Source organism: Anticarsia gemmatalis, chromosome 4, assembly GCF_050436995.1.
Source record: "Anticarsia gemmatalis isolate Benzon Research Colony breed Stoneville strain chromosome 4, ilAntGemm2 primary, whole genome shotgun sequence".
Taxonomy (NCBI): domain Eukaryota; kingdom Metazoa; phylum Arthropoda; class Insecta; order Lepidoptera; family Erebidae; genus Anticarsia; species Anticarsia gemmatalis.
In genome coordinates, this window is record NC_134748.1 from 12,737,099 (window position 1) to 12,752,384 (window position 15,286).

The window sequence follows — 15,286 nt, forward strand, 5'->3', positions numbered from 1 at the left end:
CAAACAGCCTCCATCACCCAAACACATTTACAACCACTGTATTTTCAGTGACAATAAAAGCAGCTTAAAATCCTTCCTCTTTCTTTTACATTCAGTTTTGACAGTCACAGTGAATTCGTACACACAGTCATTACATCACTAGTCACTACTACAGTTCATTTGCCTCCGTCCACATATTTTGATCTATTTCTCTCCATTACCGGCACGCGAGCTCACTCGACTCTTTCTAAACAATTCACTGATATTAAGCTTACTACACACATATCTAACCCCCGGTTTCTGAGGTAAATTTATCGGTAGATTATCTATTTAATAGCGTTTTTATATGAGTTTTAACGCTATTGAATAGATAAACTACCATTAAATTTACCGGGGGGGTGAGTCGGCACGTTGGATTCGGCTGTATTTAGCGAACAACAAAACCGACTCGAAGCAAATACTGCACTTGTTCGGCTTGTAGCGAGTTCCTTCGGGTCCGATCGTCACAATTTAGTTTAAAGTTTTCAACATTCAGGCGATATCGAGCGGCATTTTTCCCAAACATCAACCCATGCATATTCGGTTTTACCGCCCGTCTAATGCCCGGTTTCTGAGGTACATTTAGCGGTAGTTTATCTATAGCGTCTTTTTATATGAGTTTAAACGCTATTGAATAGATAAACTACCGCTAAATGTACCTCAGAAACTAGGGGTAAGCCGATAAATTCCGAATCGAATATGTGTAGCAAGTCTTACGCTACAACAAAACATACTTAATAACATTGTTCTAGTCACAATACAGCTTCATTCGCACTGTTTGTTTTTGTATAACGGTTTTTTGAAAAGAAGACGTAATACTTTTGTTGCCTTTTAGTAGCTGATGGATGGTATAACTCATTATTCATTAATACTTTTATAATGATTACGCGATCTCTCGTACGTTTATAAGAAAATAATAATTTGTTGCATTGCAAGTTTGTGCCAATAAGTATGGAGAGGGCTGTTATATTTTGACAGAATGATTACATTGCATTGTTCCAAGAAAATTATTGGCATATGCGTTAATATCAGGATTTTATATAATTTCGATATTTATTTATATTAAAAGATTTATCTCTCTCTCTCTTTAAAAAGATGAATTAAGTTGTTCTGAACTTTAAATCAAAACAAAAAACAGCAATAATATATCTACAGCTTACAGTTATATTAAAAAAATTACGTTCTTTTCTTCTCTTAAGTCATAACTTTTAAATCGAGTTCACACACACAATGTAATCATAATCTTTTACTTCATATTCCTTAAATATCTCCCAAGCCCCGCCTTTTATTATTAATTGAAGAACAAACAGTAAATCGTTTGTGTCAATACACTAATTAGCTGTCAATAACTTTCTCCGCGCAGTTGTCGCAAAAACTTGTTTTTACGTAATTTTGTAGCGAATATTAAAAGTACACTGTTACGTAACGTGAGGTGAGCTTGCACTAATGACATGTTCAGGTGTGGACACATGTGAGTAAAGACTTGTAACGTTCGTGCGAATGATCGGTGTAATGATTAAGAAGTTTGGGCATTTAATACTACTATATTCGTATTTGTGTAAGCATTTGAGAATTAAAATAGCATAAATTATAAAATAGTCTAAAATATATTTCCAAAAGGAGTAATTTTGGAGCCGAAATCGATTTATAAAACCTTTAATGTCTTAAATTATATAATATACAATACACACATATGTTTTTCTTACTTCAACAATACTAACGCGGCCGCACCGTTTTGGGTTATAAAATGAGTCATTTAAATTAAGGCTGGTAAACCCATTCGTACAAAAATCTTGTCGCTTTTCTCAGATTAATAGAATTTTGAATTAACTGTGAATAACATGAAAATTTATTTTACAACTAGCTGACCCGCGCAACTTCGTTTGCGTCACATAAGAGAGAATGGGTCAGGATTTTCCACGTTTTTGTAACACTTTTTTACTGTTACTCTGCTCCTATTGGTCGTAGCGTGATGATATAAAATATGTTTTCTTTCACGATAAATTTTCTCAAAATTATATTTTATATCTCATAATATAACGAAATCGCGCTAAGGCATATCCGCCATTAAAACAGTTGCCATGACAACGGAATTTTGTTAATTCAGTGTCATTATAATATTGAATATTCGCGACTTCGTTCGCCACCTGAATTTTCCCGGGAAATGCGTCATTTTCCCGGGGTAAAAAGTAGCCTATGTCCTTTCTCGGGTATCAAAATATCTCCATACCAAATTTCATGCAAATTGGTTCAGTAGTTTAGGCGTGATTGAGTAGCAGACAGACAGACAGACAGACAGACAGACAGAGTTACTTTCGCATTTATAATATTAGTATGGATAATTTTATCAGACGACAGGAAACGCTTCTTGTATTACAACTAAACGTTCACATGTATCCCTATCTTACACAATTACATGTAGTATGTCGTGTCGTAAGCTAGAAGCTAGCAAGAGGATGTGTAATGTGAAATTTCTAATAGTTTAATGCTAATCGCAGATTTATTGGCAACCAGTTTCCTCTAACAAGTGCGGAAGGTACATACTCGAAGATGTAAAGTGTTAGGCAATAGGAATTAATAAATGACTACATGGATTTATAGTACTTCTCTTAAGATTTGAATATATTATGCAAAACGCTGTTGAGTGTTTTCTTGAGAAAGAACGGAAATGAAGAAGGTAGAAATTTAAAATAAATTTTACCCGTTACGTGGCAAGGATTTCCTCCTGCAATGAGGTCGGGATTGAGTCCACCACGCTGGCCAAGTGCGGGTTGGGGACATAGTAATTAACAGTTTTAATAAATAATAATAAGGTGATTGCGTAACAATGGAAGTAGAAACATTAGTTGATAGAGCGAGTAATGCGGTGCTCAAAAGTGTATCTGTCGCTACAATACACATCAAAGTGACAAAAACTGCATGATACGTTTAGGACATACTTAAAGTGAGAGATGGTTTTGTATTCGAGCGTAAATATTTTGGTCTCATTTTAAGAAAATATCGGAAGTATGAGAATTATTCAAAAGAGTTCTCATAGAAATAGGAAGTCTTGAAGCCTCACTTATCCAACGTAATAGAGTTAAGATATTATCTCATTCCTTGAAGAGACCTATTGCGTAGTATTTGAGAACTACGTTAGACCACCGTGACAAGCTGTTATTCTCTCTACTTATGATTGTGTGTAGTTGTTTGACAATAAATATGGATATATGAAAACCTCATCTAGTGCACGTGCGGTCCACACATCGGGGACTCGAATGCAAGGATAGTAGGGACTCCATCGCTTCGTGAATATGAAAGTATATTTCATAATATCGAAACTGTCCATTATAATGAAAAGAGAAAAAGATGGTATGACAATTCCAGCCTACTTTGCGTTTACAAAAAATAGGAAAGTAGCAAATGCTCTGGACAGGAATAAATTTTAGTTCTATATTGCCAAATAAATAATTTAAAACACAAAGACCAAATTGCATCGATTTTTACTTGTATCTAGAGTATTTTTTACAAAAGTTAGTACCTCTATCGATAGTAAATCTATCCTCAGAATGAATCTAACAAGGATAAAATACAAAACGAAGATTCCAGTATAGAATCAGGGCTCAAAAACATTGTTAAATATTTAGTTTACAATCCAGACTGTGTGTCGCCCTAGGCAGTACAATGCGCCGCGCGCAGTGGGTGTCGATGATTTACACCGCCTTGTCTACGGCCTCATTCATATTTATTAAACTTTGCACTTTTTTCAATTGTAAATCTCTCCCCACATGATGTACGTGACAAGTCTGCATCACGCCATTTTGCTAACTTATTGCGATATAAATATATACGTAAGTTTTCTGGTTGAAAAGAACTTGATGGCAAAGGGGTACATAAAATTCTGTAATTGAATTTTTGATAGGTACTTTTTCGACCTTTTATGTAGCGTTATAAATCATTAATATTGTTTTATTTCCGAAGTTGTACATAAGTGAGTAATAGAGGTCTATAACACCATGAACCACGAGAATATATGTAGTAGAGGTCTCACCAACTGACCAAGTTATTCTCAAATATTAGTCTAATAACCAAATTGCGTCCTATTGAGAACATTTCCACATTTAAAAAACCCTACGCTCAATATGCCGCCTCCATGCTCTGCCTGATCTATAAACGAAAGTAAAATCTCGGAAGGACGTAATTCTATGCGGTGACTATTCGTTACTTCCCATGAATTTATCTCCAAGATATTCAAATAGTATTGATGTAGATTATAAACGATTTGTTTACGTTATAGATATTGCGTTTTATGACTACCCGCGTGATTTATATGACAGGAAACGTCGGGTGAAAGTTCACAACTAGTAGTAATCATAGTGCCGCAGGTGTACGCTTATGTAACATGTGTTCTTTATCATTATGGCGTAAAATAAATGTCAAAAAGATTATGTTTCTTAAGATTTATGTCTGTTTAAAGTGCGACAAAGTGCTGGCTTTCGATTTTCATAGCGTTAAATATAAGTTGTGTATTTTCACTGAGGTACGTACGTACGTAAGATCTTCATATTTGTTCCCGTGGGTAACTGTAGAAAATTTGGTGAAAGCGAGACGAGCTAAGGTTTTGTTTAACCCTTTACTGTCCAACTGCTGGGCAAGGGTGTTCTCTCGAACGAGGGAGGAGTTAGTCCTTGAATCCACATCGCTGGCCAAGTGCGGGTTGGGGACTTTGCATACCCTCAAGAAATGTGTTAAAAATTTAGGCATGAAAGATTTCATCACGATGTTTTCCTTCACTGTTAGAGCAAGTGACAATTATTTTTAATACACATATTACTTCGAAAAGTCATTGGTGTTGCCTCAGGTCCGCGTGAACCAATTCTGTGCCACTTTATACTGACCGGCTATCATTCCTTAGGGCAATAAAAATATACTAGATTTTATACGATCTTACCTGGTATATTCTCCCCACATTTTGTGCTTTTAGTATCTAAAGTATGTCTTCATAAACGTGACCTAACATTTGATATTTTTGCAAGAAAAAGTAGTTTGTAGATAAAGCAAAGGGCGCCTGCACGATATTGCTTACGAAATATGAGACCATCCATACTAATATTATAAATGCGAAAGTAACTCTGTCTGTCTGTCTGTCTGTCTGTCTGTCTGTCTGCTACTCAATCACGTCTAAACTACTGAACCAATTTGCATGAAATTTGGTATGGAGATATTTTGATACCCGAGAAAGGACATAGGCTACTTTTTACCCCGGGAAAATGACGCATTTCCCGGGAAAATTCAGAAAATTCAACGAAGTCGCGAAATATCAATATTATAATGACATTGAATTAACAAAATTCCGTTGCCATGGCAACTGTTTTAATGGCGGATATGCCTTAGTGCGACTTCGTTATACTAAGAGATGTAAAAAATTTTGAGAATATTTTTCGTGAAAAAAAAGCATATTTTATATCATGCTACGACCAATAGGAGCAGAGTACCTAACAGTAAAAAGTGTTACAAAAACATGGAAAATTCTGACCCATTCTCTCTTATGTGACGCAAGCGAAGTTGCGCGGGTCAGCTAGTAAACAATATAGAGAGGATCTGATTGAACGTGATTGAGTCACTGTTTGTCATAATTTTTTACGCCAATTCTCGTTTTATTGGTGTAGTACTTGTTTTGAAAACTCGAAGCGCACAGTAGTCTACTAATTTCAAAATAGAAGTTTAGGAGAAAATATTTTCCGTCGTGTAGATTGCAATGGATGAGATTAGAAAAGAACAGAAACAGTTATATTGATAAATAGTTGATTTGATTAAATGAGCACGCTTGTCTATTTTATTGCCTACCCACTTTCTTAACTTGCTCTTTTTATCGTGTATCGTTCTCAGTGGCATCTAAAATGAATTCGTTCATTTTATATTCACTTAAACTCAAAATATATAGTATGGAATTATCTAAGAGGAGTAATAAATCACTTCACAGCACCGAACAGTATGTCCAACACACCTATACCATCATATTCTTATAGTAATTCTCCTTGTTCCAGTATACACAGACCAGCCAGTGTCATCAGCGTCTCCCCCCACGAGGGACAAGATCAACGGGGAGGAGAAGGCGAGGTCCAGACGCAGGGACACCTGGGCTGAACCAACCACACCTCCTGTTAATGATGATGGTGAGTATTGTGTCATGAAGATGACCACATCGCCAGCTGGTCAACTTTTCTTCGTAAATGGTTCTTGGAGATACACGAAGGGTTTCCTTTGGGCTTTATTGTGATGTTTTTTGTGATAAAACATGAACTAAGTGTGTTATGAATAGGCGTAACAATGCGACGGTAAATTTTAACAGACGCGATGATCGTGTATCGAAAATTGCATTAATAGTAGAACCTTCTTCGTAATACTCAGGACAGGCAGCCATGAACCTGTTTTTTATAATCATTTATGTAATTTGCAGTCGTCATTGCCATGCTCCAATATAATTTTACCCCTATCTTTTCACAATATCCGACAGTTATTCATTAGAAATAATTCATTCGCTGTACTCGATCCAGTCATGTTCACGTGTTCTTTCTTGCAGCCACAGTAGGCGTTCGCTCGCCGTTGCTCCAGCATCAGCACCAACAATACGATGAACAGCTTCGTGACATAGCGGCGTCGCTCACCAGGCCGCGGTCCCGACGAGCCTTACCTCCCACTCTTGAACGACCCACCAGACTACCACCACCTGATCGACTGCCGGTAAGTAATGTCCAAGATTGTTACTAAAATGTTTTTCTGTAAAGTATTTTAAGTAAAGCAAATCGCTTGCTGACACAATTATTATTATGCTTACTATTGTTTACATAGATAAAGAGTTTTAACCACCGAAAGCCTTAATGAATTGAATAGCTTTATTGAATACTAGAGGTCCTAAATTAGTCTAGGAGTTAGGACTTGCAGAAATCCTAAAAATAGGTTACCATGTCTCCAAATTGCGATAAAAACAATATGATATTGTCATTAAAATACGTTGCTAAACTAATGTTAATGTTATTTTTCTCAGGCTCGAGGCTCACCAGACGGAGGAGCACCGCCAGAAGAACCCAGCTCCAGTTCCGCAAGCGAAGGTAGCGAGCCAGCTGATGTCGTCGAACCAACTGAGGGTGGAGAAGGTGGCAGAGTGGAACTACCAGCTGAAAGACTGCTGCACGCAAGAGCTGGCTGGCTGCAAAGACGAGGGGCTGGAGGCTGGTCCAGACACTGGTTCGTCCTCCGAGGAGCAGCACTCCTCTACTTCCGAGACCCTCACGCAGAACACAGAGGACTCATGGACGGGGTTATTGACCTCAGTGGCATATCCAGGGTTGTCGAACTGCCAACATCAGCGTCAACTAATGGATATGCTTTCGAAACAGAGGTATGTTACTATTTACTATACGCTAGTTTAAAGATTGAGAGTTTGGTAAATCTTGATGCTAATTTAAGTTTGTTTATTTGCAGACTTGGGATGGAAAGCATATAGTATTATCGGCTGTAACGGCAGGAATCAGAGCAAATTGGGTATCAGCTATGCGAAGAACAGCCGGCCTACCTGATACAGGACCGTTGTCACTTATCTTACGAGAAGACACTGTTGATCAAGCATCAGAATCTTCAACGTCTCCTGTCACACCGATCACGCCGATAACAGCAAGATCAGCTCCATTTTCATCAGATGAGGAGTATCGAACAGCATCCGAAGGTGGCAGGAGGGACAGCGCTGACTGGGGAGACATGGGACCACAACCACCACCATCACCACTACTCACAAGAACACCAATATCAAAAGTCAAAGAAAAGGTTCGCGGTCGAAACAGTCATCCAACACCACCGCGCTCCGACACACCGAAAGGCGAAAGAGACGAAATCGATTCTACCAAAGAAAAAGAACGCACAGTCGACGAAGTTGATGAAAACGAAAAACCGATCGAAGCGAGAAAACGTAGTTACATCTCCACTATCGACAAACAGTCCATCGAAATTGACGATCTAAGGAAACAATTGAAACTCGCGCTTAGTGACGTCAGCGCCGCTGAGACAGAGCTCGCGAGACTACAGAAAATAAAATCAGAGGCTGCTTTGAAAGAAAAGAAGATGGAAGAACTAGTAACAACACTACAGAAGAAAGAAGAGGAACTCTCGCTAAGAACTAAAGAGGCTGAGAATTTGGACGCGATAAAGGCATTATACAACCAAGACAAGACGCTATGGGAGACCAAGTTGACTGAAACGCAGAACTTCTTGAAAGAATCCACGGAACATTGTGAGTTATTGACGAGGCAGCTGACGTCTGCACAAGAAACAATTGTGCAGCTACAACGCGAATTGAACGAACTGAATGAAAAGCTGCTGAAAAGTGTGAAAGAGAACGATAGCTTGTATGTGAGGATACAAGACCTTGAAAGCCGATCACTTGTTGATACAGTATCACCTACGAAAGAAAAGAGAAAGAGCATCGGATCTCTCAACGACCTCTCAAACTTGAACCAAGACCTTAATATAGAGGAAATGGAAAAAGACAGGCTAATAGAAGAGTATGGTGAGTTAAGAGACCGATTCTCGAAGGCCATTCATGAGATCAAAGCCATGAAGAAGGAGTTACGTGATTCACATAACATGTACGATGAGTTAGAGATTACCAACATGAAGTTGAGAAATGAGATGAAGTTGAGAGAACAGTGTAGTAGGTCTGAGATAGATCTAATGGCGGCTCGCATTCTAGATCTAACGCAAAAACTAACTGCGTCAGACAAACAAGTACGAACTCTCAAACACAAGATCCAAAAGTCTGAGTCAAGGGAGAAGAGACGAAGCTTGTCACTAAAAGGCAGGGAGTCCTTCACTCTTGGCAAAGAAGTAGAAGAGAAACTCACAGAACTCGAAAATAAAATCACAATGTTAGAGACCGGGGAACCGGTCCCTACTATCAATTCTCCCTCCAAAAGTGCGTCTCCTGCCAAAGAAAAAGCCTCCAAATCTGAGAGCCTCACTGATGAGAAACGGATGAAGAGACTGGCCGCGCGCCTGAGGAGGAAGTCCCTCGACAGCGCCACCAGCTCCGAGCCCATGAAGATGCTGGTCCGACTGAGCTCGCTAGAAACCAAAGTAGCCTCGGCTTTAGAAAACCGCAAGGACCTCACAAACTCCTGCGAGTCGTTGAGTCAGGCGACCAGATCTACGGAGAGTCCATCATTCAACGAAAGTCCGGAGAGTTCCAACATCGGCACACAGTCACAGAGACATCTACTGGAGAGGCTACAGAGTCTAGAGAACGTAGTGATACACTCTAGGAATAAGGTGAACGAGTGTCTCTGTCAGATGAGTGCAATGAGAGCGGCCAAGTCACGCAGATCACCGTCGCCGAGTCTCGAGAAGAAATACAGCCTCAAATCTATGGAGAAGTGCTTAACAGACGTCAGCAAGAGGCTACAGGAATGTTTCGACAAGTGTGTGGTAGATTGTGACCAAAATCAAGATATAGATGTCAACGACAGCGTGGCGCAGGTCGTCGTGCAGCTTGAAGAACAACTGAGAACGAAGCTGCTCGAGATATCGAGGAGGAAGGCGGCGCTGTACGAGGCCGGTGAACTCACGCAGAGACGCAGCCTCGAGATCTTGGCCGAGAAACTGGCGTACGAGGCCGTCCTCGTCGGCCGAATACAGGAGGCGCTCGAGTCCTCCAACGGGAGCAGATTCTTCGCCCGATTGATAAAGTCTGAAATAATCGAAACTAGTCAACTAATAGATAACCTTAAACGGAAAATTAACGGCGAGAGCGGCAGAGGGAGCGTCGGCACGAGGAGCTCACTCGACTACCTCGCGAGGATACTCACGCGAAAGATAGACATCGTCAACGGCTCGCGGGAGGCGCGGGAGCAGCGCCGCTCCGAACTGATCATCCACGGAGCCGACCTCGAGGCGTTGAAGGCGTCCCAGCGAGAGGTAGCCGAGGCGGTCGAGAGATACAAGAGCGAGAAACTCGCCGAGCTGTGCTCCGCGCTGGCGTGCGAGGCGCTCAGCTACGCGACAACGACCGACACCGACACCGAGCAGCTGCGGGCCAACGTGGAGGCGGCGCGGGTCCGCGAGGCCTGGGCCTCCGCCCGGGACGCGCTCGGCGCCGAGCTCGTGCAGGCCGAGGTGACGCGGGCGCTGGCCCGCGCCGCCGCGCTCTGCGACCAGCGCCTGGACCAGGCGCGGCGCGCGCGCCTCACGCTCACGGCGCAGGACCGCGCCGACCTGGAGCTGTGGTGGCAGGCGGCGCACGACCACCTGCGCTGCGAGATGGACGCCGCCGTCAAGGACATCGCGGCGCGCTACCGCGCCTGCCTGGCGGGCCCGCGCCGCGCCTCGCCGCCGGCCGCCCGCGACAGCCGGGCGCTGCTGGCGCAGCTGGGCGAGGCGCTGGCGGGCCGCGCGCTGGTGGACGCGCGCGTGGCGGTGCTGGAGGGCACGTACCGCGCCTCGGCGCCGCCGCCCGACTCCCCGCGCCGCCGCTCCGAGGACGCCTTCTCCTCGCTGGAGGCGGACCCGGCGCAGGAGGCGGAGTTCGTCTACCTCTTCCAGCGATTCTCGACCGAGTGCCGAGCGCTCTTCTCCAGTGACTGTTCGGGTAACAGTGAAGACTCGATGAAGATCGGCGAGAGCCTCGAGCGGGTGGAGGCGGCGGTGGCGGAGGTGCAGCGCCAGCTGGCGGGCGGCGAGGGCTCGGAGCCTCCGCCCCCGGGGGCCGGCGTGCTCGACCGCGTCGAGGCGCTGCGCCGCCGCGTCGAAGCTCTGCAAGCGCTGGTGCCCTGCCAGCACTGCAAGCAGCTGCAAGACGCGCTGGACAGGTGAGTTTTTACCGACGTATATTCCGATGACACACTCCGTAGACACTCTCAATATCTTAATCTAAACGCGATGGTTCAACATTTCTTGACATATAATATTAAACTTGCAGACTGCATGAAGAGCGAGCCCGTGGCGAGTGTGCCCTGGCGCAGCAGGCGAGTGCGCTGGCGGCGGCGCGTCGTGCCCGCGCCCAGCTGCAGACGCAGCACGAGCGCGAGCGCGCGGCCCTGCGGGAGCGTGCCCGCACACTGCAGCGCCGCCTGGCTGCGCTCGACAGCGAGTACTCCGCGCAGCTGGAGAACTTGCGCGCCGCGTATCAGGTATGTACTAACTACTAATTCTACTCAACATACTTTACTCCCATATAAATGCAAGCCACACTCACTGTGGGTACAACATCGTGATAAGTTTTGTAAACACCACTGCAACACAAAATTCTATATCGCCTCCTTACAAGAAAACAGAAAAACAGGCAGTGAAAATTACCAACAATAACAGTTTTTTGAACTTTGTAATAACACTGGTTTCTTTCCCTCTTGTGCAGAGCGCAGTGGCAGCAGACACCCACGGGGACGGGCTCCGCGCCCGCTACCAGCAAGAGATCGAACAGCTCCGCGCTCTGTGCGAGAAGGGCCTGCTGGCCATGGAGAGCTCGCACCGCCGCATCGTGCGCGAGATGGAGGAGAAGCACCGCGCCGAGAGGGAACAGCTCAGGTAACTGACATCACAACACTAAGCATGAAAAATTGCATGGATACTATCTGTGATTGCAAACCTTAGTATGCTTCTGATGCGTGCAAGAATTTTTAAATTATTTCTAGGTGAGCTTGCTGGCTCTATTGTAGAATAAGCCGCTAGAATCGCGCCTAAAGTAAAAATAAGTATGATTAGGATAATCTCATGTTCATCGAAGGCATCCCATGACCATACTTTCAACGAGATACTATTACTAAATCTTGACATGAACATGAATTTTCTACAACAACACATACATAAGTCACGCATTTTTCCCCATAGGAGTAATCAAACACCAGAGAATGCCACATACCACTGAATTAATCACAATATTTAAATATTTGACTTGTCACTTGCAGACTAGACAAAGAGCAAGCTCTAGCAGAAGAGACCCGCGCGACGCTGGCCGCGCTGGACGCCATGCGCAAGGCGCACGAGAGCGAGGTGCGGCGCGAGGTCGACAAGTTCAAGGCAGAGTTCCTCAGCCGCGGCGCGCAGTGCGGGGAGAGGCAGCAGATCAGCTCTAGGCACCAGTGAGTACTCAATAAAACCACTTTTATTTGAGTAGTTTTAGAAAGAATGCATAGAAAACTGTGTTGAAGTTCATAAAATTAAAAATTTTTCAGTTCATGTTTTCGGTTCAGTAAAAAGATTCAATCAAGTATTTTTTTAACAAGTTGACGTTGTATTTATGAACTATTTAATAGTAAAAAATGGGTGGTGAAACTTGCCATTAGATACTTCATAGGTAATGAATTTCATATTGACAAAAAAGGACAAATGAAATACCGACTGAAAACAACCAGTTTCAAAATTATGTGTTATTGGATGACGTGATAGTATCATCTAAAACAACTGCATTTATAACGAAACCCCAGACTTCCCATGAAACTTGTCTAACAAACCATTTATACTGTTCACAGACAAGAGATGGAAGAGATAAAGCGCGAGATCTTGTCATTATCTGAGAAGTACTCGGTGAAGTGCGTGGAGTCCGCCGCGCTGGAGGAGCGCCTCGCCACCGCCACCGCGCAGCTCGCACAGGCGCATAACCATATCATGCAGTTGGACGCCAGGTAAAGATCTAATAATTACTTTTATAATACTGATATTATTAACGGGTTAAAATCCTTAAATATGCAGTAGCTATGACAGTCTTTCCGAAAGTGTGCGATAAGAGACCCAGAAAAAATGGGGGCATTGTGCAAAGATTTGGAGGGAGCTTGGTTGCGCAAAATAATAATTTATTGTCAAAACAAGCTTGGGATTTCCTGGTCTATAAGATAAAAATTCTTAAGCTTAGCTTATCCTTAGCTTAGCCCACCTTTTACTTCGACTGGTAGGTCAATAACATTTGAGTTTAGCATGTCCGTCTCACTTAAAGAAAACTATACCTTTGGCTAATCGCTAACTTAGCTATTCAATGACCTTGTAAGATAACAGCAGTACAAAGATTCTATAGTTACAATATATTCATGCTAATAATATTTTATTTTTACAGAAACAAGCAATTGCGCGCGCATTTAATATCAGAGGCGAATGAAATGAAGAACGCAGAAGCGTCTACTCTCTCCCAGCTGATAGAAGACACTAACACGGTACGTCACTATTACATTCACTCACTCACTCATTCACGGTCACGCTTGTACAGCTACGCTAAGCTTTCATTCGTTCATCTCGAGGCAGTGCTTGCATGCCCATACATCGCACGTAACATTCACCAAACGAAATTGAACTGTATTTAGTAGGTGCTAAGGTCTTATTTTGTGCTCAAATTTAGAGTTACTATATTTTTTGTTTATTTAGCTATATTTGTGAGACTTTACTTTTTAAATTGAGATTTTTTTTGTATTCTTTATCTTCTTTTAAATTTGGATTTAAGTTTTTTTTTCGTTTCTTCTTGGTACATAATTTTCTATTTATTTTTAAATATAAATGTTAAGTTAGATCGCACTAATTGAGCAAGGATTTCTATTTAAAGATTTGGTCACATTAGTAACACAGCTTTGAGGTGCAAAGGTACTGGTTTGGTCATGGGTCTTAAAAACTTTAATTTTAAAAAGCGAAATCTCAAAATCACTGCATTAATTTTATTTAATTCTTACCGATCATTTTTTCACGTAATTCGAATGGTGAAAAGAGAAACATATAGTATATCTGTCTCACTCATACCATGTTGGCTCGTTGGCTCAATTTCTGCGATCACGTAGCGTAGCCCCGACTTCATTGCAACTGCACTAAGAAAACAGACTTTCCAACTTATATTTATTAACTTAAATGTGAGACACTTCGGTTGGCAATCAGTAAAGATCACTCGGTTGGGTCAAAGATGACTCGCTTATTGGTATTTGAATTGAACATTTGGTGAATAATTGACAGTATTACATAGATTGTCTCGATTGAAACGACGAGTAGACCAATATGTCTCAAGGTCTGTGCGTAAGAATCTCTTAAAACTAATAAATACTATTTTCTAATTATGACTCTGTGATTAACGCAATTTAAAATTATTTATCTTTGCCTTTTATTTCTCAACCTGACCACAGATGACAATTACAACTTTCCAAGTCATTTAAGACATAGAAATAATATTCGATTCAAATGCTACTTAGCTATTAACATAAGCTTTACTTTACTTCAGTTATTTTCCAAAAAGTCGTGTTTTCTTAGTACTCTCACGTAGTAGTAGGTCGTATTTGGCATAACGGTCATGTATGGGGTGCACTAACAGCATGGGAGTGGTGGCGAGGCGCCGCTGTGGCAACACCTGCGCCAGCTGGCGGCCGCCTGGCAGAAGCTCAGCACCACAGGTAACACACTCTCTATGCTTCGCCTTGGTTTTTGTGATGAATTAGCGGTTTTTAGGTCAGTTGAGTCAAGATATAAATTTTTTACCAATATTGAGCTTGTAAGTTAGCTTTATTTCGATTTTTTCCACTTAAGGCAGGTTTTCATCTTGTATTTTTGGTTGTCCCTTCGCCTTACAATGAAACAGTAATTAAATAAATAATTGTGTAAATATTCCTTTAAAATAACAGATGAACTCAAAATTTCATCATTTCATATTTTTTATAGCTAAAATTCTTTTATAAAACTGAATATTTAAGGATATAGATACATTTACGTAACTGACCTAATAATCGACTATTTCTGTTTTCGCTTTGCACTTTTGAAACACCTGGTTTTGTTCATGTTATTATTAAGACAATATGTAAATATTTATCCAAATAGGTGACATGCTTTCCTTATAAAATAACGGTGAATTACAGCACTTAATATAGTCTATCCCTATAGCTTCCACAGCAATTATTAATAATTTCAAATTAAATATAATATTTGCTTTTTTGCAGCCCATACTTACTATTTAATACAGTTTGCAACACCGTTTTTTTTGCCCAATACTTTTTAATTTTTGTATTGGTTTAAAATATGATGTTTTAATGATACATTGTGATGTTGTAGGCGAAGTCATCGCGGTCGAGCCCGCTGCTGGAGGCGGCGCGACCAGCTCGCAACAAGATACAATACGCAAAGACAGAGAGCACAAGAAACCTGCAGCTCTCTCCCGTACAGGTAATTACTTATCTTACAAATTTGTATCCTGCTAACACTTTAGCAATATTGATTTTACGTATTCTCCCATTTCTCCCCCTTTCTTGGAAAAAGGCAAAATTCATTAAAGATGATAAGATTCACT

The 15,286-nt window shown here is 41.8% G+C and overlaps 1 protein-coding gene across 2 annotated transcripts in view; it reads left to right on the plus strand.

The window, feature by feature from the left end:
• The window catches only part of osp (myosin phosphatase Rho interacting protein outspread), a 271,454-nt gene that overhangs the window by 254,356 nt on the left and 1,812 nt on the right, over positions 1–15,286 (plus strand). The window contains exons 7-17 of one of the 2 annotated variants that reach the window (XM_076113864.1): positions 6,045–6,173; positions 6,581–6,741; positions 7,046–7,399; positions 7,483–10,853; positions 10,964–11,174; positions 11,399–11,568; positions 11,949–12,122; positions 12,513–12,665; positions 13,091–13,187; positions 14,321–14,399; positions 15,052–15,162. In XM_076113864.1, coding sequence (XP_075969979.1) covers positions 6,045–6,173; positions 6,581–6,741; positions 7,046–7,399; positions 7,483–10,853; positions 10,964–11,174; positions 11,399–11,568; positions 11,949–12,122; positions 12,513–12,665; positions 13,091–13,187; positions 14,321–14,399; positions 15,052–15,162 — 5,010 coding nt within the window. The remainder of the gene's footprint in view (positions 1–6,044; positions 6,174–6,580; positions 6,742–7,045; positions 7,400–7,482; positions 10,854–10,963; positions 11,175–11,398; positions 11,569–11,948; positions 12,123–12,512; positions 12,666–13,090; positions 13,188–14,320; positions 14,400–15,051; positions 15,163–15,286) is intronic. The other variant, XM_076113865.1, reaches the window with a different exon arrangement.